This window comes from Hyla sarda, chromosome 10, assembly GCF_029499605.1.
Source record: "Hyla sarda isolate aHylSar1 chromosome 10, aHylSar1.hap1, whole genome shotgun sequence".
Taxonomy (NCBI): domain Eukaryota; kingdom Metazoa; phylum Chordata; class Amphibia; order Anura; family Hylidae; genus Hyla; species Hyla sarda.
In genome coordinates, this window is record NC_079198.1 from 529,206 (window position 1) to 555,533 (window position 26,328).

General features: G+C 42.2%; 1 protein-coding gene across 2 annotated transcripts; it reads left to right on the forward strand.

Annotated features, from left to right (window-relative positions):
- The first annotated feature begins 1,300 nt into the window (after positions 1–1,300).
- On the forward strand, positions 1,301–25,768 carry ATP4A (ATPase H+/K+ transporting subunit alpha). Of its 2 annotated transcripts, XM_056544101.1 has the most exons (23): positions 1,301–1,432; positions 9,224–9,358; positions 10,153–10,212; positions 10,293–10,496; positions 12,215–12,328; positions 12,441–12,575; positions 12,737–12,854; positions 13,023–13,291; positions 13,405–13,603; positions 13,685–13,794; positions 13,901–14,035; positions 17,401–17,593; positions 17,796–17,971; positions 18,383–18,519; positions 18,911–19,061; positions 19,901–20,069; positions 20,157–20,311; positions 21,457–21,580; positions 22,257–22,402; positions 22,689–22,822; positions 23,569–23,670; positions 23,790–23,881; positions 25,317–25,768. In XM_056544101.1, the coding sequence occupies exons 1-23, from the start codon at positions 1,421–1,423 to the stop codon at positions 25,343–25,345; spliced, it is 3,099 nt and encodes a 1,032-aa protein (XP_056400076.1). In that variant the 5' UTR covers positions 1,301–1,420; the 3' UTR covers positions 25,346–25,768. The 2 variants fall into 2 exon arrangements, with proteins under 2 accessions (XP_056400076.1, XP_056400075.1); XM_056544100.1 differs by lacking the exon at positions 1,301–1,432 and having other exon boundaries at positions 9,106–9,358.
- The last annotated feature ends 560 nt before the right edge of the window (positions 25,769–26,328 follow it).

A 26,328-nucleotide genomic window follows, 5' to 3' on the forward strand; every position in this document is an offset into this window, starting at 1 on the left:
CATGTGTGATACTGTCTACAGAGCCAATGTATCTAATCCTATCATGTGTGATACTGTCTACTGAGCCAATGTATCTAATCCTATCATGTGTGATACTGTCTACTGAGCCTCTGTATCTAATCCTATCATGTGTGATACTGTCTACAGAGCCAATGTATATAATCCTATCATGTGTGATACTGTCTACTGATCCAATGTATCTAATCCTATCATGTGTGATACTGTCTACAGAGCCAATGTATCTAATCCTATCATGTGTGATACTGTCTGCAGAGCCAATGTATCTAATACTATCATGTGTGATACTGTCTGCAGAGCCAATGTATCTAATCCTATCATGTGTGATACTGTCTACAGAGCCAATGTATCTAATCCTATCATGTGTGATACTGTCTACAGAGCCAATGTATCTAATCCTATCATGTGTGATACTGTCTACTGAGCCAATGTATCTAATCCTATCATGTGTGATACTGTCTACTGATCCAATGTATCTAATCCTATCATGTGTGATACTGTCTACAGAGCCAATGTATCTAATCCTATCATATGTGATACGGTCTGCTGAGCAAGTGTATCTAATCCTATCATGTGTGATACTGTCTGCTGAGCTGCTGTATCTAATCCTATCATGTGTGATACTGTCTGCTGAGCCAATGTATCTAATCCTATCATGTGTGATACTGTCTGCTGAGCCAGTGTATCTAATCTTATCATGTGTGATACTGTCTACTGAGCCTCTGTATCTAATCCTATCATGTATGATACTATCCATTGAGCTTGTGTATCTAACCCTATGTGTGATACAGTCCGTTTAGCTGGTGTAGCTAATCCTGTTGTATGTGATACAGTCCGTTCAGCTGGTGTACCAAATCCTGTGATGTGTGATACTGTTCGTTCAGCTAGTGCATCTAATCCTATCATGTGTGATACTGTCTGTTGAGCTGTGTATCTAATCCTATGATGTGTGATACTTGATCTGTTTAGCCAGTGTATCTAATCCTGTGATGTGCGATACTGTCCAGTGAGCTGGTGTACCCCTATGATGTGTGATACTCTTGATCTGTTTAGCCAGTGTATCTAATCCTATGATGTGTGATACTTGATCTGTTTAGCCAGTGTATCTAATCCTATGAAGTGTGATACAGCCTTATTGAGTGTTTGCCCTTCCCTGCTGGGCCCCGGCTCACTGAAGGACGGTAGAAGGTTCCGTAATCTCTGTGTCCTTCTATTATCACCGCCCTGAGATTGGCTTTTACCTCCAGACGTAAAGGTGCGGGGGGGAGGGGGGCATCCATGGACTTCGTGGCCCCGGGAGGGCTCAGCCCCGGCCTTTATAAGGCGACCGCGCGTCCTCGCCAAGATTTGTTGGCAACAACCATCAGTCCCAGAACAGTCCCCGAAACACCGAACCGGCAAGATGGGGAAGAAGGTAAGAACATATACTGGGGACAGAGGTGCTGGTGAGGTATCACATGTCATGGGCTTAGATACACCAGCTCTGCACACTATATCACGTAGGATATACTTAGATACAGCAACTCATCCAACAGTATCACACAGAAAATGATTAGATACACTGGCTTAGCAGACTGTATTACACATGATAGGCTGAGATACATTGACAGACTGTATTACACATGATAGGCTGAGATACACCTGCCAATCACACATTAACACAAGTGTATTAGATACAGTGGCTCAGTAAAAAGTATCATACATGATAGGATTAGATACAGCAACTCAGTAAAAAGTATCACATGATAGGATTAGATACAGCAGCTTAGTAAAAAGTATCATACATGATAGGATTAGATACAGCATCTTAGTAAAAAGTATCATACATGATAGGATTAGATACAGCATCTTAGTAAAAAGTATCATACATGATAGGATTAGATACAGCAACTCAGTAAAAAAGTATCACATGATAGGATTAGATACCGCAGCTGAGTAAAAAGTATCACACATGATAGGATTGGATACAGCAGCTCAGTAAAAAGTATCACACGTGATAGGATTAGATACAGCAGCTCAGTAAAAAAGTATCACATGATAGGATTAGATACAGCAGCTGAGTAAAAAGTATCACACATGATAGGATTAGATACAGCATCTCAGTAAACAGTATCATACATGATAGGATTAGATACAGCAGCTCAGTAAAAAGTACCACATAATAGGATTAGATACAGCAGCTCAGCAATTAGTTACATTGTCTCATACAGTATCATGTGATAAAATGAGATACGGAGACCGTATCACACATGTTATATTTAGTAGATATAATATCCCATGATAGGATTACAGTTTAGAAGGCAGTGAGAGTAGTAGGGTTAGATACGCTTCACAGGCTTAGATACACTCACTCAGTAGATATCATACAGGACAGGCTTAGATACACATCATAATATCATACATGCCAGGCTTAGATACACAGCATAATATCATACAGGACAGGCTTAGATACACAGCATAATATCATACATGCCAGGCTTAGATACACCGCATAATATCATACAGGACAGGCTTAGATACACAGCATAATATCACACAGGACTGGCTTAGATACACAGCACAATATCACACAGGACAGGCTTGGAAACACAGAATAATATTATACATGCCAGGCTTAGATACACAGCTGCAGTGTGTAAAATGATGAGTTACAGGTGGGCGACAAAACTGATGGGGGAGGGTGTATGAAATGGGAATATATTAGGGGTTAGATACAAGTGTATCACAGAGATCCTAAGATCCAAAGATAATGAACAAGAAGGTTCCAGAATAATATTCACTGTTATCATCCGCACAGACGATATATGAGTATATATGTATACACGGGCTGTCCTGTATACTAGGATTATTATACCGCACTGTGTCCTGTATACTAGGATTATTATACTGCACAGTGTCCTGTATACTAGGATTATTATACTGCACAGTGTCCTGTATACTAGGATTATTATACTGCACAGTGTCCTGTATACTAGGATTATTATACTGCACAGTGTCCTGTATACTAGGATTATTATACCGCACACTGTCCTGTATACTAGGATTATTATACTGCACAGTGTCCTGTATACTAGGATTATTATACTGCACAGTGTCCTGTATACTAGGATTATTATACTGCACAGTGTCCTGTATACTAGGATTATTATACTGCACAGTGTCCTGTATACTAGGATTATTATACTGCACAGTGTCCTGTATACTAGGATTATTATACTGCACAGTGTCCTGTATACTAGGATTATTATACTGCACAGTGTCCTGTATACTAGGATTATTATACTGCACAGTGTCCTGTATACTAGGATTATTATACTGCACAGTGTCCTGTATACTAGGATTATTATACTGCACAGTGTCCTGTATACTAGGATTATTATACTGCACAGTGTCCTGTATACTAGGATTATTATACTGCACAGTGTCCTGTATACTAGGATTATTATACTGCACAGTGTCCTGTATACTAGGATTATTATACTGCACAGTGTCCTGTATACTAGGATTATTATACTGCACAGTGTCCTGTATACTAGGATTATTATACCGCACAGTGTCCTGTATACTAGGATTATTATACCGCACACTGTCCTGTATACTAGGATTATTATACCGCACACTGTCCTGTATACTAGGATTATTATACCGCACACTGTCCTGTATACTAGGATTATTATACCGCACACTGTCCTGTATACTAGGATTATTATACCGCACAGTGTCCTGTATACTAGGATTATTATACCGCACAGTGTCCTGTATACTAGGATTATTATACCGCACACTGTCCTGTATACTAGGATTATTATACCGCACACTGTCCTGTATACTAGGATTATTATACCGCACACTGTCCTGTATACTAGGATTATTATACCTCACACTGTCCTGTATACTAGGATTATTATACCGCACTGTGTCCTGTATACTAGGATTATTATACCGCACAGTGTCCTGTATACTAGGATTATTATACTGCACAGTGTCCTGTATACTAGGATTATTATACTGCACAGTGTCCTGTATACTAGGATTATTATACTGCACAGTGTCCTGTATACTAGGATTATTATACTGCACAGTGTCCTGTATACTAGGATTATTATACCGCACACTGTCCTGTATACTAGGATTATTATACCGCACACTGTCCTGTATACTAGGATTATTATACCGCACACTGTCCTGTATACTAGGATTATTATACCGCACACTGTCCTGTATACTAGGATTATTATACCGCACAGTGTCCTGTATACTAGGATTATTATACCGCACAGTGTCCTGTATACTAGGATTATTATACCGCACACTGTCCTGTATACTAGGATTATTATACCGCACACTGTCCTGTATACTAGGATTATTATACCGCACACTGTCCTGTATACTAGGATTATTATACCTCACACTGTCCTGTATACTAGGATTATTATACCGCACTGTGTCCTGTATACTAGGATTATTATACTGCACAGTGTCCTGTATACTAGGATTATTATACTGCACAGTGTCCTGTATACTAGGATTATTATACTGCACAGTGTCCTGTATACTAGGATTATTATACTGCACAGTGTCCTGTATACTAGGATTATTATACTGCACAGTGTCCTGTATACTAGGATTATTATACTGCACAGTGTCCTGTATACTAGGATTATTATACTGCACAGTGTCCTGTATACTAGGATTATTATACCGCACAGTGTCCTGTATACTAGGATTATTATACCGCACACTGTCCTGTATACTAGGATTATTATACCGCACACTGTCCTGTATACTAGGATTATTATACCGCACACTGTCCTGTATACTAGGATTATTATACCGCACACTGTCCTGTATACTAGGATTATTATACTGCACAGTGTCCTGTATACTAGGATTATTATACCGCACAGTGTCCTGTATACTAGGATTATTATACCGCACACTGTCCTGTATACTAGGATTATTATACCGCACACTGTCCTGTATACTAGGATTATTATACCGCACACTGTCCTGTATACTAGGATTATTATACCTCACACTGTCCTGTATACTAGGATTATTATACCGCACTGTGTCCTGTATACTAGGATTATTATACTGCACAGAGTCCTGTATACTAGGATTATTATACCGCACAGTGTCCTGTATACTAGGATTATTATACTGCACAGTGTCCTGTATACTAGGATTATTATACCGCACACTGTCCTGTATACTAGGATTATTATACCGCACACTGTCCTGTATACTAGGATTATTATACCGCACACTGTCCTGTATACTAGGATTATTATACCGCACACTGTCCTGTATACTAGGATTATTATACCGCACTGAGCCCTGTCACTCTGCAGGACTAATAATTTTATGTACAATTGTCCGCTGCTGATATTATATCGCACTCTTATCGTGTCCGCCTGGAATTCGTTTTACTCCGTATAACAGAGATTACATAGAGAGATGTTTACCCAGTGCATTATATAAAAGATAAGGGATTGTAAGAGGTTATTACCAAAAAAGTCAAGATAAAAGAGCACAGAAAGTTCTGAGATATCAGCGGAAAACACCACGAAAATCACTATACTAATATAACTACCATCACAATACCTGATCTTATCACAGCCATAGCAGAAAAGGATAAAATGGTTATATCAAGAGCAAAATGAATCCACATATGAGGAATAACTACTATAATACTGCCTCCTATATACAAGAATATAACTACTATAATACTGCTCCTTTATACAAGAATATATCTACTATAATACTGCTCCTATATATACAAGAATATAACTACTATAATACCACTACTATATACAAGAATATAACTACTATAATACTGTCTCCTATATACAAGAATATAACTACTATAATACTGTCTCCTATATACAAGAATATAACTACTATAATACTGCCCCTATATACAAGAATATAACTACTATAATACTGCCCCTATATACAAGAATATAACTACTATAATACTGCCTCCTATATACAAGAATATAACTACTATAATACTGCTCCTATATACAAGAATATAACTACTACAATACTGCTCCTATATACAAGAATATAACTACTACAATACTGCTCCCTATATACAAGAATATAACTACTATATTACTGCTCCTATATACAAGAATATAACTACTATAATACTGCCCCTATATACAAGAATATAACTACTATAATACTGCCCCTATATACAAGAATATAACTACTATAATACTGCCTCCTATATACAAGAATATAACTACTATAATACTGCTCCTATATACAAGAATATAACTACTACAATACTGCTCCCTATATACAAGAATATAACTACTATATTACTGCTCCTATATACAAGAATATAACTACTATAATACTGCTCCTTTATACAAGAATATAACTACTATAATACTGTCTCCTATATACAAGAATATAAGTACTATAATACTGCTCCTATATACAAGAATATAACTACTATAATACTGCTCCTTTATACAAGAATATAACTACTATAATACTGTCTCCTATATACAAGAATATAAGTACTATAATACTGCTCCTATATACAAGAATATAACTACTATAATACTGCTCCTTTATACAAGAATATAACTACTATAATACTGCTCCTATATACAAGAATATATCTACTACAATACTGCCTCCTATATACAAGAATATAACTACTATAATACTGCTCCTATATACAAGAATATAACTGCTATAATACTGCTCCCTATATACAAGAATATAACTACTATAATACTGCCTCCTATATACAAGAATATAACTACTATAATACTGCCTCCTATATACAAGAATATAACTACTATAATACTGCTCCTATATACAAGAATATAACTACTATAATACTGCCTCCTATGTACAAGAATATAACTACTATAATACTGCTCCTATATACAAGAATATAACAACTATAATACTGCTCCTATATACAAGAATATAACAACTATAATACTGCTCCTATATACAAGAATATAACTACTATAATACTGCTCCTATATACAAAAATATAACTACTATAATACTGCCTCCTATGTACAAGAATATAACTACTATAATACTGCTCCTATATACAAAAATATAACTACTATAATACTGTCTCCTATATACAAGTATATAACTACTATAATACTGCCCCTATATACAAGTATATAACTACTATAATACTGCCTCCTATGTACAAGAATATAACTACTATAATACTGCTCCTATATACAAAAATATAACTACTATAATACTGTCTCCTATATACAAGTATATAACTACTATAATACTGCCCCTATATACAAGTATATAACTACTATAATACTGCCCCTATATACAAGAATATAACTACTATAATACTGCTCCTATATACAAGAATATAACTACTATAATACTGCACCTATATACAAGAATATAACTACTATAATACTGCTCCTATATACAAGAATATAACTACTATAATACTGCTCCTATATACAAGAATACAACTACTATAATACTGCCTCCTATATACAAGAATATAACTACTATAATACTGCTCCTATATACAAGAATATAACTACTATAATACTGCTCCTATATACAAGAATATAACTACTATAATACTGCCTCCTATATACAAGAATATAACTACTATAATACTGCTCATATATACAAGACTATATCTACTATAATACTGCTCCTATATACAAGAATATAACTACTATAATACTGCTCCTATATACAAGAATATAACTACTATAATACTGCCTCCTATATACAAGAATATAACTACTATAATACTGCTCCTATATACAAGAATATAACTACTATAATACTGCCTCCTATATACAAGAATATAACTACTATAATACTGCCCCTATATACAAGAATATAACTACTATAATACTGCCTCCTATATACAAGAATATAACTACTATAATACTGCCCCTATATACAAGAATATAACTACTATAATACTGCTCCTATATACAAGAATATAACTACTATAATACTGCCTCCTATATACAAGAATATAACTACTATAATACTGTCTCCTATATACAAGAATATAACTACTATAATACTGCTCCTATATACAAGAATATAACTACTATAATACTGCCTCCTATATACAAGAATATAACTACTATAATACTGTCTCCTATATACAAGAATATAACTACTATAATACTGCTCCTATATACAAGAATATAACTACTATAATACTGCTCCTATATACAAAATATAACTACTATAATACTGTCTCCTATATACAAGTATATAACTACTATAATACTGCCCCTATATACAAGTATATAACTACTATAATACTGCCCCTATATACAAGTATATAACTACTATAATACTGCCCCTATATACAAGAATATAACTACTATAATACTGCTCCTATATACAAGAATATAACTACTATAATACTGCTCCTATATACAAGAATATAACTACTATAATACTGCTCCTATATACAAGAATATAACTACTATAATACTGCCTCCTATATACAAGAATATAACTACTATAATACTGTCTCCTATATACAAGAATATAACTACTATAATACTGCTCCTATATACAAGAATATAACTACTATAATACTGCCTCCTATATACAAGAATATAACTACTATAATACTGCTCCTATATACAAGAATATAACTACTATAATACTGCCCCTATATACAAGAATATAACTACTATAATACTGCTCCTATATACAAGAATATAACTACTATAATACTGCTCCTATATACAAGAATATAACTACTATAATACTGCCCCTATATACAGGAATATAACTACTATAATACTGCTCCTATATACAAGAATATAACTACTATAATACTGCCTCCTATATACAAGAATATAACTACTATAATACTGCCCCTATATACAGGAATATAACTACTATAATACTGCTCCTATATACAAGAATATAACTACTATAATACTGCCACTCCCAGGTCACATGTCTTGGGTCCTGTGGATCAGTGTTTGTTCTCTGTGGTTGACCTTGTGGTGATACTATAGGACAGGATATTTATCATGTGTTAGAGACAAATACAGTCCTAGAGGAGATGTAGGAGACTGTATGGCGGCACGCTCCTCACTGGGGGGCAGCACACTGTACCAGTAGATGGCTGTTCCTTTGGATAATGGATAATAATCTGCAGAATGATACCGATTCCTTGTCTCTTCCCATACAGGAGAATTATGATATGTACTCGGTGGAGGCCGGGATGGGGCAGCAGGGGGAGATGGACGTGAAAATCAAGAAGAAGGAAGGAAAAGGAGTAAAGAAAAAGGAGAAGCTGGAAAGCATGAAGAAGGAAATGGACATTGTAAGGACTCCTGGGGGTTGTATTAAAAGCTTTCTCATGACCTCTCTGCTGGCAGGATATCTGCTGTCCTTCCTATACTGTTGTCCTTGGTGGGATTTAAACCCAGGACCTTAGATGTTGTCCTTGGTGGGATTTGAACCCAGGACCTCAGATATTGTCCTTGGTGAGATTTAAGCCCAGGACCTCAGATGTTGTCCTTGGTGGGATTTGAACCCAGGACCTCACATGTTGTCTTTGATGGGATTTGAACCCAGGACCTCAGATGTTGTCCTTGGTGGGATTTGAACCCAGGACCTCAGATGTTGTCCTTGGTGGGATTTGAACCCAGGACCTCAGATGTTGTCCTTGTTAGGATTTGAACCCAGAACCTCAGATGTTGTCCTCATATTTTCCCATAGATTAGTGCTTGCCAACCAGTGTGCCTCCAGCTGTTGCAAAACTACAACTCCCAGCATGCTCGGACAGCCAATGGCTGTCCGGGCATGCTGGGAGTTGTAGTTTTGCAACAGCTGGAGGCGCCATGGTTGGAAAACGGCTTCACCTTTTCGGTAAAATGCCCCTTTAAGTAAAAGTGATAAATTTTGAAGTTATTAGAACCTTCTATAAGGAGGAAGATACCAAAACCGCCAAGTCTACGGCAAAACCATGAGGCCATATCTGCCATTAGACACAACAGTTATCAGCCATGTCAGACTAGGAAGTCCCCCGACCCAAGGACAGGGTGGATGCAATGTTTCGGCAGACATGTCTTCAGGTATATGGACCTTCTCACCATCTGTGTCTTCTTCTTCTAGAATGACCATGAGCTGACCATCGAGGAGCTGGAGCTGAAGTACCAGACAAGCATCTCTAGGGTAAGTCAGACCCCAGCATTGCGGAAATATAATCGTATACCGTAAAGTGCAGATAGACTCACCAAATTATGAACCCACAGGGTATGAAGACCAGTTACGCTGGGGAGATCCTAATCCGGGATGGACCCAATGAGCTGAAGCCCCCTAAGGGAACGCCGGAGTATGTGAAGTTCGCCCGTCAGCTGGCGGGAGGGCTGCAGTGCCTGATGTGGGTGGCCGCCGTCATCTGCCTCATCGCCTTCGGGATCCAGTGTTCGCAGGGGGACCTGACCAGCGCCGATAATGTGAGTCCAGCCAGGTTCTATTGGTGCCCCCCCCCCCTTTGTGGTATACCACCATATGGTATACACAAAGTCCTACCGTATGTCAGAGGTGGAGCTAGCCGTAGACCAACGTCACCCATGGGCCCTGTGGGGTGGCACATGTTCACCGATGCCATTCGGAAGTGCTGTACATTTCCAAATACCCCTTCATACAGTTGTCTAAATAACACCACTATACAGTGCCAGCCTCACTATACAATGCAAAATAATACAACCAATGGTGCTAGGTAACTGTGTCACACAATACCTCCATGCCATGCTGAAACAATACCGCCATACAGTGACCAAATTATACAACTATACAGTGACCAAATAATACAGCTATACAGTGACCAAATTATACAGCTATACAAAGACCAAATAATACTGCCATAAAGTAACCAAATAATACTGTATACCGTAAAGTGCAAATGGACTCACCAAATAATACTGACATACAGTGACCAAATAATACAGCTATACAGTGACCAAATAATACAACTATACAGGGATCTAATAATACAGAGATTAATCAGCTTCCCTTGGATAGTCTCAGTGATGTTTCTGACCAATAGATCAGGTCACCTCAGATAGTCTCGGTGGTATTTTTGACCAATAGATCAGGTCCTCTTGGATAGTCTCTGTGATGTTTCTGACCAATCAGGTCCCCTTGGATAGGCTCAGTGATGTTTCTGACCAATAGATCAGGTCCCCTTGGATATTCTCAGTGATGTTTCTGACCAACAGATCAGGTCACCTCAGATAGTCTCGGTGGTATTTCTGACCAATAGATAAGGTCCCCTTGGATGGTCTCTGTGATTTTTCTGACCAATGGATCAGGTCCCCTTGGATAGTCTCAGTGATGTTTCTGACAATAGATCAGGTCCCCTTGGATAGTCTCGGTTATGTTTCTGACCAATGGATCAGGTCCCCTTGGATATTCTTGGTGATGTTTCTGACCAATGGATCAGGTCCCCTTGGATAGTCTCGGTGATGTTTCTGACCAATGGATCAGGTCCCCTTGGATAGTCTCGGTGATGTTTCTGACCAATAGATCAGGTCCCCTTGGATATTCTCAGTGATGTTTCTGACCAACAGATCAGGTCACCTCAGATAGTCTCGGTGGTATTTCTGACCAATAGATAAGGTCCCCTTGGATGGTCTCTGTGATTTTTCTGACCAATGGATCAGGTCCCCTTGGATAGTCTCAGTGATGTTTCTGACAATAGATCAGGTCCCCTTGGATAGTCTCGGTTATGTTTCTGACCAATGGATCAGGTCCCCTTGGATATTGTTGGTGATGTTTCTGACCAATGGATCAGGTCCCCTTGGATAGTCTCGGTGATGTTTCTGACCAATGGATCAGGTCCCCTTGGATAGTCTCGGTGATGTTTCTGACCAATAGATCAGAACCCTTGGAAAGTCTCGGTGATGTTTCTGACCAATGGACCAGGACCCCTTGGATAGTCTCGGTGATGTCCGTGCAGATTTGAGCCCCAGAAGATCCTCTGCTGTAGGAGACATTGTAGGGTGGAGGAGGCAGAGGGTCCCATCAACCTTTACTAGAGTAGGAAGAACTATGGTGTCCACCATTACTTTATTGTCTGGACAAGTTGTGGACAGGGTAGTGGACGTGGTGGTACTTCATGCGAGAAACAAGTTCCATTGCCATTTATTAATCTGCCAAATGTCTTTCTCAGTTGTATTTGGCCGTCACCCTCATAGCTGTCGTGGTTGTCACCGGTTGCTTTGGCTATTACCAAGAATTCAAGAGCACCAACATCATTGCCAGCTTCAAGAACCTCGTGCCACAGGTATCACATGTGACATGAGATATGGCATCCAGTGGTTTCCACCGGTTGCGTCATTCATAGTATAATGGAGAATATTTACACTCCATGTTGACATCCATATTTTCGGTTTCAGCAAGCCACCGTCATACGAGACGGGGAAAAGTTTCAGGTCAATGCCAACCAGCTGGTGGTGGGTGACCTGGTGGAGATTAAAGGTGGTGACCGTGTGCCGGCGGACATCAGAATTATCACCGCACAGGGGTGTAAGGTAAGGACCCCAGTCTCCTAGTTATGTAGACTCTACCGAACCAGTGTATGACCAATGAAGAGTCCAGGCTGTCTGACTAATCATCAATGACTGACTGAAGTGTAGTAGCTTGGACATAGAATGTCATGTGACTCCTGCTCATGGCCGCCATCATGTTTTAGGTGGATAACTCTTCCCTAACTGGTGAATCGGAACCCCAGACCCGATCTCCGGAATATACTCACGAGAGTCCCCTGGAAACAAGAAACATCGCCTTCTTCTCTACCATGTGTCTGGAAGGTAAGCCACCCTACAGAATATCTAGTCACTGACCACGTCTTAGAGTAGAGTCTACCGTCATGGGGGTCTTCTTCTGTAGATGGGGGAGGGGCACTGTAGTTTTGAAGGATAGTGGACATGTTATCCTAATCCTGTACAGACCAATAACCTCTCATATCTGCCCCACAGGAACTGCCACAGGAATAATCATCAACACCGGAGACCGCACCATCATTGGGCGCATTGCCAGCTTGGCTTCAGGCGTGGGGAACGAGAAAACACCAATCGCCATTGAAATTGAGCACTTTGTGGACATCATCGCTGGTCTGGCCATCTTCTTCGGGGCTACATTCTTTGTGGTTGCCATGGTGATCGGCTATCCCTTCCTCCGGGCCATGGTCTTCTTCATGGCTATAGTGGTAGCCTATGTTCCTGAGGGTCTTCTGGCCACTGTTACGGTGAGAAACGTTGACGATAACTCTAAAGATCGGTGTAGCCAGTGGACCCTGAGACCATGAATAGACCTGTTCTAGAATCTTCTAGGATTCTAATATGTCTTATCTTTCGGCAGGTTTGTCTCTCTCTCACCGCCAAACGTCTGGCCCGAAAAAATTGTGTAGTCAAAAACCTTGAAGCTGTAGAGACCCTGGGATCTACCTCAGTCATCTGTTCAGACAAGACCGGAACCTTAACCCAGAACCGGATGACCGTGTCTCACTTGTGGTTTGACAACCAGATCCATTCAGCCGACACCACTGAGGACCAGTCAGGTGACTCTTATGCCCCGCCCCCCCTGTCCCCATCATCATTGAATGATTGCTTCATAGTCACTTAAATGTTCACAATTTTAGGACAAAGCTTTGACCAGACATCGGACACTTGGAGGGCTCTGAGTAGAGTGGTCAGTCTCTGTAATCGAGCGGCCTTCAAGGGCGGACAGGACGGAGTACCAGTACCCAAGGTGAGGACCAGTAAGATATAGATGCTTCATAGAACAAAACGTAAAGTAGACCCCCCACCTGAAAGAGGAGACCAGTCTGATCCTAACCAGATGTCTCACCCTACAGCGCATCGTCATCGGAGACGCCTCGGAGACGGCTTTACTGAAGTTCTCTGAGTTGACAGTCGGGAACGTCATTGAGTACAGAGAACGCTTCAAGAAAGTGACAGAAGTTCCCTTCAACTCAACCAACAAGTTTCAGGTGAGAAGAGTGGACTCTGATGAGTCAAATGAGAAGGACTAAATTTTAAATAGAAGAAGTAAGAGTAACTATAGCAGTACTTGTAGTGGTAGGAGCAGTAGTTGAAGTACTTGTAGTATTAGGCGTAGTAGCCATAGTACTTGTAGTATTAGGCTTAGTGGATGTAGTACTTGTAGTGGTAGAAGCAGTAGATGAAGTACTTGTAGTGGTAGGAGTAGTAGCCATAGTACTTGTAGTGGTAAGAACAGTAGAAGTAGTACTTGTAGTGGAAGGAGCAGTAGTTGTAGTACTTTTAGTGGTAGAAGTAGTAGATCAAGTACTTGTAGTGGTAGGAGTAGTAGTAGTACTTGTGGTAGGAGTAGTAGATGTTGTACTTGTAGTGGAAGGAGCAGTAGTTGTAGTACTTGTAGTGGTAGGAGCAGTAGTCATAGTACTTGTGGTAGGAGTAGTAGATGTAATACATTTGGTAGGAGTAGTAGATGTAGTACTTTTGGTAGGAGTAGTAGATGTAGTACTTTTAGTAGGAGTAGTAGATGTAGTACTTTTGGTAGGAGTAGTAGATGTTGTACTTGTAGTGGAAGGAGCAGTAGTCTTAGTACTTGTAGTGGTAGGAGTAGTAGATGTAGTACTTGTAGTGGTAGGAGTACTAGTCGTAGTACTTGTGGTAGGAGTAGTAGATGTAATACTTTTGGTAGGAGTAGTAGATGTAGTACTTTTGGTAGGAGTAGTAGATGTAGTACTTGTAGTGGAAGGAGCAGTAGTTGTAGTAGTACTTGTAGTGGTAGAAGTAGTAGATCAAGTACTTGTAGTGGTAGGAGTAGTAGTCGTAGTACTTCTGGTAGGAGTAGTAGATGTACTTGTAGTGGTAGGAGTAGTAGTTGTAGTACTTGTAGTGGTAGGAGTAGTAGATGTAGTACTTGTAGTGGTAGGAGCAGTAGTCATAGTACTTACAGTGGTAGGAGTAGTAGATGTAGTACTTGTAGTGGTAGGAGTAGTAGTCGTAGTACTTGTGGTAGGAGTAGTAGATGTAATACTTTTGGTAGGAGTAGTAGATGTAGTACTTTTGGTAGGAGTAGTAGATGTAGTACTTGTAGTGGAAGGAGCAGTAGTTGTAGTACTTGTAGTGGTAGAAGTAGTAGATCAAGTACTTGTAGTGGTAGGAGTAGTAATCATAGTACTTGTGGTAGGAGTAGTAGATGTTGTACTTGTAGTGGTAGTAGTAGTACTTGTAGTGGTAGGAGTAGTAGTCGTAGTACTTCTGGTAGGAGTAGTAGATGTAGTACTTGTAGTGGTAGGAGTAGTAGATGTAGTACTTTTAGTAGTAGTAGATGTAGTACTTGTAGTATTAGGCATAGTAGATGTAGTACTTGTAGTAGTAGTCATAGTACTTCTGGTAGGAGTAGTAGATGTAGTACTTGTAGTGGTAGGAGTAGTAGATGTAGTACTTGTAGTAGTAGTAGATGTAGTACTTGTAGTATTAGGCATAGTAGATGTAGTACTTGGAGTAGTAGTCATAGTACTTCTGGTAGGAGTAGTAGATGTAGTACTTGTAGTAGGTGGGGGAAGTAGATGACGTAGTACTTTAGTGGTAGGAGTAGTAGATGCAGTACTGGTAGTATTAGGCATAGTAGATGTAGTACTTGTAGTGATAGGAGTAGCAGACTTAGTACGTGTAGTATTAGGCGTAGTACTTGCAGTATTAGATGCAGTAATCATTATAGTCTTCTCCAGTCTTCCTCTCATCTTCTACCATCATTGTCTTTCCTAAATACCATGAAGCGTTGGTTTGGCCATTTTTCTCACCAGACAGAGAAGACATTTGGCTTTGGTCTAAGATTTTCTGGGTCTTCTCCAAGGTTTTCTCATCAATGCAGAAGACCACCATACCTACTCCTGTCCTGCTCCCATACTTCTCCTGTCCTGCTCCCATACTCCTCCTGTCCTGCTCCCATACTCCTCCTGTCCTGCTCCCATACTCCTCCTGTCCTGCTCCCATACTCCTCCTGTCCTGCTCCCATACTCCTCCTGTCCTGCTCCCATACTCCTCCTGTCCTGCTCCCATACTCCTCCTGTCCTGCTCCCATACTCCTCCTGTCCTGCTCCCATACTCCTCCTGTCCTGCTCCCATACTCCTCCTGTCCTGCTCCCATACTCCTCCTGTCCTTCTCCCATACTCCTCCTGTCCTTCTCCCATACTCCTCCTGTCCTTCTCCCATACTTCTCCTGTTCTGCTCCCATACTCCTCCTCCTGTTCTGCTCCCATACTCCTCCTCCTGTCCTGCTCCCATACTCCTCCTCCTGTCCTGCTCCCATACTCCTCCTCCTGTCCTGCTCCTATCCTTCTCCCATACTCCTCCTGTCCTGCTCCCATACTCCTCCTCCTGTCCTGCTCCCATACTCCTCCTCCTGTCCTGCTCCCATACTCCTCCTCCTGTCCTGCTCCCATACTCCTCCTCCTGTCCTGCTCCCATACTCCTCCTCCTGTCCTGCTCCCATACTCCTCCTCCTGTCCTGCTCCCATACTCCTCCTCCTGTCCTGCTCCCATACTCCTCCTCCTGTCCTGCTCCCATACTCCTCCTCCTGTCCTGCTCCCATACTCCTCCTCCTGTCCTGCTCCCATACTCCTCCTCCTGTCCTGCTCCCATACTCCTCCTCCTGTCCTTCTCCCATACTCCTCCTGTCCTGCTCCCATACTCCTCCTGTCCTGCTCCCATACTCCTCCTGTCCTGCTCCCATACGCCTCCTGTCCTGCTCCCATACGCCTCCTGTCCTGCTCCCATACGCCTCCTGTCCTGCTCCCATACGCCTCCTGTCCTGCTCCCATACTCCTCCTGTCCTGCTCCCATACTCCTCCTGTCCTGCTCCCATACTCCTCCTGTCCTGCTCCCATACTCCTCCTGTCCTGCTCCCATACTCCTCCTGTCCTGCTCCCATACTCCTCCTGTCCTGCTCCCATACTCCTCCTGTCCTGCTCCCATACTCCTCCTGTCCTGCTCCCATTCTCCTCCTGTCCTTCTCCCATTCTCCTCCTGTCCTTCTCCCATTCTCCTCCTGTCCTTCTCCCATTCTCCTCCTGTCCTTCTCCCATACACCTCCTGTCCTTCTCCCATACTCCTCCTGTCCTGCTCCCATACTTCTCCTGTCCTGCTCCCATACTCCTCCTGTCCTGCTCCCATTCTCCTCCTGTCCTTCTCCCATTCTCCTCCTGTCCTTCTCCCATTCTCCTCCTGTCCTTCTCCCATACTCCTCCTGTCCTGCTCCCATACTTCTCCTGTCCTGCTCCCATACTCCCAGCATCCATATATTTATACCATCATTACAATTACTGGGGGCATCGTAGAAACAATGATGTTTCCCTCTCCAGTTGTCCATCCACGAGCTGCAAGACCCCCTGGACCTGCGCTACCTGCTGGTGATGAAGGGGGCGCCAGAGCGTATCCTGGAGAGATGCTCCACAATCATGATCAAAGGGCAGGAGATTCCTCTGGACGCTCAGTGGCAAGAAGCCTTCCAGACGGCCTACATGGACCTAGGAGGCCTTGGAGAAAGAGTCTTGGGTAGGTGAAAGGGTCCGTGTAGACCTCATAACATTCCTCACCCATTCCTATGGGGCATTGATAACCAACAGAACATGCACTGTGTCCTGAGAACCGAAGGCTGTTAGAGAACTACAACTCCCAGTAGGCACTAACAGCTGAAGGGCCAAAGGTTAAAGGTCACTGCCATAGGGTCTTCACTAAAAATCCATTGCCCCATCAGGTTTCTGTCATCTCTACCTCAACGAGAAGGAGTACCCCCGAGGATTTAACTTCGACACCGAAGACTTCAACTTCCCCACCAGTAACTTGTGCTTTGCCGGATTAATCTCCATGATTGACCCCCCCAGGGCCACTGTCCCGGACGCCGTCATGAAGTGCAGAACGGCTGGAATCCGAGTGAGTGAACGGGAGGTTGTGAGACTCTAGGGCGCCACCTAGAGGTGGAGGTTATACCTTGAAAAAAAATGGGATGGGTTTGACTTCATGTATTCAGTAAAATAAGAATCTATACAGACTCATTTAGAACAATTTATCCATTTTGCTTGCAATACCAAGTCTGGCCTCACGGAGTGCTGTGTAATAGAAACTTATCTACAAATAACACAAAGCATCATCGACAGCAGTGGTTTCAAAACTACTGACCCCCAACTATTGCAGAACTACAACTCCCAGCACACTCAGACAGCCGAAGGCGTGCTGGGGTTTGTAGTTCTGCAACAGGTGGTGATCCCCAGTTTGGAGACCACCAATCTAGTGTAATAAATGTGTTTTGTAATTTTATATTGTCTCCCCCCCTCTTACCCGCAGGTCATCATGGTCACAGGAGATCATCCAATCACAGCCAAGGCCATCGCGGCCAGTGTCGGCATCATCTCCGAAGGTAGCGAGACGGTGGAGGACATTGCAGCTCGCCTGCGGATTCCTGTAGAACAAGTGAACAAACGGTAAGTTTTTTTTATACATGAACAGCGCCACCCCTGTCCTCAGGTTGTTTGTGGTATAACAGCTCAGTTCCAATAAAGTGAATGCAGCCAAGTTGTAATACCACGGAGGACCTGAGCATCTCCGACTCTGGAGGATCCGTCCTGTATTACCAAACAACACATTGATACGAATGGACACCTTGTAATGCTTCATTTCCCCTGTGGTGGTGCTATAGGTAAATTAAATACTTACTGTCAGGTTTCTCCTTAAGTCACAACTGACCATTGGTGGTGGGGTTTCAGCAGAAGCACACTGTACGATCAGTTTATAGTGAAAGACTTTAAGCTTTAAGTGGAGGACCCCTTTAATGTAGAATTCTTGAGATTAATATTTACACATGTGACTCCTCAGAGATGCCCGGGCCTGTGTCATCAATGGTGGACAGCTGAAAGACATGACCAGTGAGGAGTTGGTGGAGGCGCTGAGGATGCACCCAGAGATGGTGTTCGCCCGGACGTCCCCCCAACAGAAGCTGATCATCGTGGAAAGTTGTCAGAAACTGGTAATAATAATAGTAGTTCCTTTATTTATAGATGATGAGGAGAACATACAAACTCCTTGAAGATGTTGTCCTTGGTGGGATATGAACACAGGATCCTAGATGTTGCGCTTGGTGTAATTTGCGCTTGTAATTTGAACCCAGGACCTTAGATGTTGTCCTTGGTGTAATTTGAACCCAGGACCTCACATGTTGCCCTTGGTGGGATTTGAACCCAGGACATCAACTGTTGTCCTTTAATGGGATTTGAACCCAGGACCTCAGATGTTGTCCTTGATGGGATTTGAACCCACGACCTCAGATGTTGTCCTTGATGGGATTTGGACCCAGGACTTCAGATGTTGTCCTTGATGGGATTTGAACCCAGGACTTCAGATTTTGTCCTTGATGGGATTTGAACCCAGGACCTCAGATGTTGTCCTGGGAGGGATTTGAACCCAGGACCTCAGATGTTGTCCTGGGAGGGATTTGAACCCAGGACCTCAGATGTTTTCCTTGGAGGGATTTGAGCCCAGGACCTCAGATGTTGACCTTGGTGGGATTTGAACCCAACCAATGAGCGGTGTTCCAGTAACATGATTATCTGAACCTATCACTGTACAAAGTTACATTGTTACATAGTTTATTAGGTTGAAGAAACTGTCCCTAGATCAGTGTTTTTCAACCAGTATGCCTTCAGTTGTTGCAAAACTACTTTTTTTTTTAAACAACTGGAGCCACAATGGGTGGCAAACAGTGTCCTAAATGTTCTATCGCCATAAATCAGTCATGCACGTAATAATCTAATGTAGTGCAGAGGTCCCACCTATCGGCACTGACTGCCGCCCTTCCTTCTCATACAGGGAGCCATTGTGGCTGTGACCGGTGACGGTGTGAACGACTCTCCGGCTCTGAAGAAGGCCGATATCGGAGTCGCCATGGGGATCGCTGGGTCTGACGCTGCCAAGAACGCGGCCGACATGATCCTGTTGGATGATAACTTTGCATCCATTGTCACAGGAGTGGAGCAGGGTAAGGCTGGTGGTATCTGCGGCACAGGATGGTCCTCTTCTGCCCCTTGTGGCCCATAACACATGGCTCTGTTGTCTTCTCTCTCAGGGCGTCTGATTTTTGACAATCTGAAAAAGTCCATTGCCTACACCCTGACCAAGAACATCCCCGAGCTGGCGCCATATCTCATCTACATCACCGCCAGCGTCCCCCTGCCCCTGGGCTGTATCACCATCCTCTTCATCGAGCTGTGTACTGACATTGTGAGTATCGAACCCGGAGCCACATCGCACCACTCAGCTTGTATTATACTCCAGAGCTGCATTCTCCTCCAACCCCTTCCCTACATGTGATCCCGAACAGGTTTGTAAATCAAAAGTGACCGCCCGAAAGTCTTACCCACTAGGTGTCTCACTTCATTAAAATCTTCTGTCCACTGCCTGTAGTCAGGGGATTTCTGTCTCTAGTAACAGAGAAACAAGGACAAAACAAGAGGAGGGCAGGGCTTATCATGAGCAGGAAAGACAATTAGCCAATGTACCTGCTGATCCACAAAGGTAAATCAAGACTCTGAATCAGTAATGTATGTACACAGTGACCTCACCAGCAGAATAGTGAGTACAGCTCTGGGGTATAATAGAGGATATAACTCAGGATCAGTACAGGATAAGTAATGTAATGTATATACACAGTGATCTCACCAGCAGAATAGTGAGTACAGCTCTGGAGTATAATACATGATATAACTCAGGATCAGTACAGGATAAGTAATTTAATGTATATACAGTGACCTCACCAGCAGAATAGTGAGTACAGCTCTGGGGTATAATACAGAATATAACTCAGGATCAGTACAGGATAAGTAATGTAATGTATGTACACAGTGACCTCACCAGCAGAATAGTGAGTACAGCTCTGGGGTATAATGCAGGATATGACTCAGGATCAGTACAGGATAAGTAATGTAATGCGTGTACACAGTGACCTCACCAGCAGAATAGTGAGTACAGCTCTGGGGTATAATACAGGATATAACTCAGGATCAGTACAGGATAAGTAATGTAATGTATATACACAGTGATCTCACCAGCAGAATAGTGAGTACAGCTCTGGAGTATAATACATGATATAACTCAGGATCAGTACAGGATAAGTAATGTAATGTATGTACACAGTGACCTTACCAGCAGAATAGTGAGTACAGCTCTGGGGTATAATACAGGATATAACTCAGGATCAGTAGAGGATAAGTAATGTAATGTATGTACACAGTGACCTTACCAGCAGAATAGTGAGTACAGCTCTGGGGTATAATACAGGATACAACTCAGGATCAGAACAGGATGAATTGATGCTGATCATATATTGTAATGAGAACATTATAACGCTTTGTCTTGAATATTCTTAGTTCCCATCTGTGTCTCTGGCCTATGAAAAAGCAGAAAGTGACATCATGCACCTGAAGCCCAGAAACCCTCGCCGCGACCGTCTGGTGAATGAAGCTCTGGCTGTCTATTCTTACTTCCAAATAGGTAAATGAAGAGGAGATAAGTAATAATTAATAACAATAATAATTAATAAGTGAGTGATAATAATAATAATAATAATAATGAATAGAGATGAGCGAACTTACAGTAAATTCGATTCGTCACGAACTTCTCGGCTCGGCAGTTGATGAATTATCCTGCATAAATTAGTTCAGCTTTCAGGTGCTCCGGTGGGCTGGAAAAGGTGGATACAGTCCTAGGAGACTCTTTCCTAGGAATGTATCCACCTTTTCCAGCCCACCGGAGCACCTGAAGGCTGAACTAATTTATGCAGGATAAGTCATCAACTGCCGAGCTGAGAAGTTCGTGACGAATCGAATTTACTGTAAGTTCGCTCATCTCTAATAATAAGTAATAATAAGTAAAAACAGTAATAATAATAAGTTATAACAGTTATTAGTAATAATAAGTAATAACAGTTATAAGTAATAATAATAAGTAATAACAGTAATAATAGTAATAATTAATAATAATAAGTAATAACAGTTATAAGTAATAATTAATAACAATAATAAGTAATAATAGAAATAATAATAAATAATAAGAGTAATAACAGTTCTAAGTAATAATAATACTGTAAGTAATAAGTAATGACCTGGGAGGTGATACATTGGTCCAGATCCGCATCAATTTCTCCTCATTCCGTCTCCTCTGCTCGCAGGTGTCATCCAGTCATTCGCCGGATTCGTGGATTACTTTACGGTGATGGCGCAGGAGGGCTGGTTCCCGGCCTATTGTCTGGGGCTCCGCGCAAATTGGGAGAACCAACACTTACAGGATCTGCAGGACAGCTATGGCCAGGAATGGGTAATGCAAGATGGGTGACTTCTAATATTCAGGGTGCCTCCAGCTGTGGCAAAACTACAACTCCCTGCATGCCCGGACAGCTTTCGGCTGTCCGGGCATGCTGGGAGTTGTAGTTTTGCAACAGCTTAAGACACCCCCGTTGAGAACTACTACTCCCTACTGTTGTCGGTTTCATATTCGCCTATAGGTAAACTTTAGGTGCAGTACTCTCTAGCATCCTGCAGGGGTCACTATATTACCTCAGGGTGTAGATTCTATAGGCTGACCTAATCCTTCTGTCCTCCAGACGTTCAGCCAGCGCCTCTACCAGCAATACAACTGCTACACCTGCTTCTTCATCAGTATCGAAATCTGCCAAATATCCGACGTGCTCATCAGGAAGACCCGGCGCCTCTCCGTCTTCCAGCAGGGGTTCTTCAGGTGCGTAAAAGGGGCACTCTACAGGGGCTATAACGTTAGTGTAGACCATAATATAGTGTCCGTACCTGACGGTGGTCTCTCCCAATTCTTCTCTAAATTTCGCACATTTATTTTTAAGAGCATAAAAAATTACCCAGGTTTTCCCAGGTTGCAGTGCCGAGACATTACATCACTAGTCAGGAGTGCAAAGGGAGCTTGACTGTGCTTCAATGGGTGGAGTGACCGCTGGCCTCAGGTTTTCCCAGGTTGCAGTCCCGAGACTTGACATCACTAGTCAGGAGTGCAAAGGGAGCTTGTCTGTGCTTCAATGGGTGGAGCAACCGCTGGGTGGGAGGGAGATCATTCTGTAACTAATTGTATTTTTGCAACAGCTGGAGGCACGTTGATTAGAAAACACTGAATAGTTTTTAATTTTGAATGGAATTCAGCTCATTTGTGCTTCAATGGGTGGGGTGTCTGATGGGTGGGAGGGCGGAAAGTGACCTCACACTGACAAACAAGGAACTATGGGATTTGGTGTTTAAGAGAACGAACTCCAACAGGAAATAGCCTCAGCGTTATGGTAATCTCCCAACATAGCCATTTAGCCCCAAGACAAGCGCGGATTCTTGCTAAGCATGTCCATTACTGTTTGGCAGATAAGTACTAAAATCACCTAATGGTGGAGAACCCCTTTAAGCTGCGCACTCTGCAGGATAGGATTAAACTATATACAGGTGTGCGCTGATGTTTTCTTCCTCCCCCAGGAACAAAGTCTTGGTGATCGCCATCGTCTTCCAGTTGTGTCTCGGTAACTTCCTGTGTTACTGCCCCGGGATGCCCAACGTCTTCAACTTCATGCCCATCCGGTAAGAAGATCTGTAGGACGTTTCCCATAAGATCCACATGTCCTGGACCCCCACTCTTCACACAGATGGGTCATCTCTCACCATATGGGCCTCTCATCTCCTTGTCTCTATCTTCTCAGGTTCCAGTGGTGGCTCGTCCCAGTCCCGTTCGGTATCTTGATTTTTGTCTACGATGAGATCCGTAAGCTTGGAGTCCGCAGACACCCAGGAAGTGAGTACACGTACCCTAAATGTGTCATAGGGAACTCACTTCTTAAAGAAGCACTCCCGATTTAGTTTATCATGCATAATCATTAGTCCTACAGCTCCATCATTCCAGCACAGATGCATGAGTTTCAGTACTGTAACTGAGTCATGCGATCGCATCTCCGACAAACAGAAAATCAGCGTTCAATGGGTCAGAGGAAGCCGTCCGTCCTGGGTCAGATGACATCCTGTGAACTACAGGATGACATCATTACTTATCCTCCCAGCTCTATCTGTATACTGCTGCTATCTCTATGGGATCAGAATATATAGTAGTTATATACCTCCCATCTAGCTCTCTCTCTATGGGATCTGAATATATATAGTAGTCAAAACCATCCCCTCCAGCTCTATCTGTATACTGCTGCTATCTCTATGGGATCAGGATATATAGTAGTTATACACCTCCCCTCCAGCTCTATAGGATCAGGATATATAGTAGTTATACACCTCCCCTCCAGCTCTATCTGTATACTGTTGCTAGCTCTATGGATCAGGTTATATAGTAGTTATACACCTCCCCCATCCAGCTATGTCTGTATACTGCTGCTATCTCTATGGGATCAGAATATATAGTAGTTATACTCCTCCCATCCAGCTCTCTCTCTATAGGATCTAGATATATAGTAGTTAAAACCCTCCCCTCCAGCTCTATCTGTATACTGCTGCTCTCTCTATGGGATCAGGATATATAGTAGTTAGTTATACACCTCCCTCCAGCTCTATCTGTATACTGTTGCTAGCTCTATGGATCAGGATATATGGTAGTCATAAACCTTCCCTACAGCTATCTATATACTGCTACTTCTATGCGATCAGAATATATAGTAGTTATATCTCTCCCATCCAGCTCTATCTGTATACTGCTGCTATCTCTATGTGATCAAGATATAGAGTAGTCATAAACCTTCCCTACACTTATCTATACACTGCTACTGCGATTTCTATGGGATCAGAATATATAGTAGTTATACCTCTCCCATCCAGCTCTATCTGTATACTGCTGCTGCTATCTCTATGTGATCAGGATATATAGTAGCCATAAACCTTCCCTACACTTATCTATATACTGCTACTGCGATTTCTATGGGATCAGGTTATATAGTAGTTATACACCTCCCATCCAGCTCTATCTGTATACTGTTGCTATCTCTATGTGATCAGGATATATAGTAGTTATACACCTCTCCCATCCAGCTTTCTCTGTATACTGCTGCTATCGCTATGGGATCAGTATTTTACACCTCCCATAAAGTTTTGTTCACACACAAGTTATTTTTTTCAGTTTTTGCTGATTTTCCCAAAATTGCCTTCAGTCTCAACTGACCCCAACCGCACCAAGCAATGCGACTCTTCCTGTCCAGACTGTTCCCTCTTATTAACCGTTTGTTCTCCTGCAGGCTGGTGGGACAAGGAGCTTTACTATTAGACGCCCCGGACCCCGTCACATACCCCCCCTCCCCCTCCGCAGCTGAAGACACAGGAAGTCAGAGACCTCACTTACTCACAAGGAGCCCGTTCTGGATTTTCTCAGTTAATGACATAAGACGAATCAGAGAATCTGCTGTATATATATATATATATATGAAATACGGAAAAGTTGATCTCAGAAATGGCGCAGTCTGTGAGCAGCTCCGGGTGCAGCTGCAGTGTCGCTCCACAGTGTCAGGGGGATACGCAGTCTGAGGGGCAGGAGCTTTTCTTACTCTCTATTTCTGTTGTAACTCCGCCCATTACGCCCCTAGAACGGGGTGGATGTGGTTGTAGATGGCTTGTGATGTCACCGCTCTATACGATGGGAGATCACCGAGTTATACTAATAAATTTATAATGGAGTAATGCGTTTTGTGTCGTCTCCTATAACGGTGTCAGTCTTCACTCTCTAGATGTAATGGGTAAAAAAAAAAGGCGATATTTTCTGCCGCGCCGATCCAAGTGGATTAAAAGAGACTAAGCTCTAATAGGTGAATAAAATGGCGTTTCTGGCCCGAAATGGGCTTTTCGCTAGGACAAGGTGCTGATCTTCACTCTCTGGTGTTCTATTAGTGAACCAGGAGGCACTGTATGAACATCGCTATAAATGACCAAACATTAGTCACAGCTGAAGGTTTGTCACAACTGTATCCAGTTTAGAGAATCACAAGATGATCACTACATGAGAGCAGAATGAGGAATGCAGCTCTGGAGGTGACCAGAGTATAAAACTGGATAAAGCTTGAGGTCAGAAGAGGACAAATAAACCAATGGCAGTGCCCACAGCAGGCGAAAGGCTCACGCAAACTTCCAGCAATAGACTCAGCGTAGACCTGTGTTTTCCAACCAGGGTGCCTCCAGTTGTTGCAAACTACAACTCCCAGAATGCCCGGACAGCCAACGGCTGTCCGGGCATGCTGGGAGTAGTAGTTTTGCAAC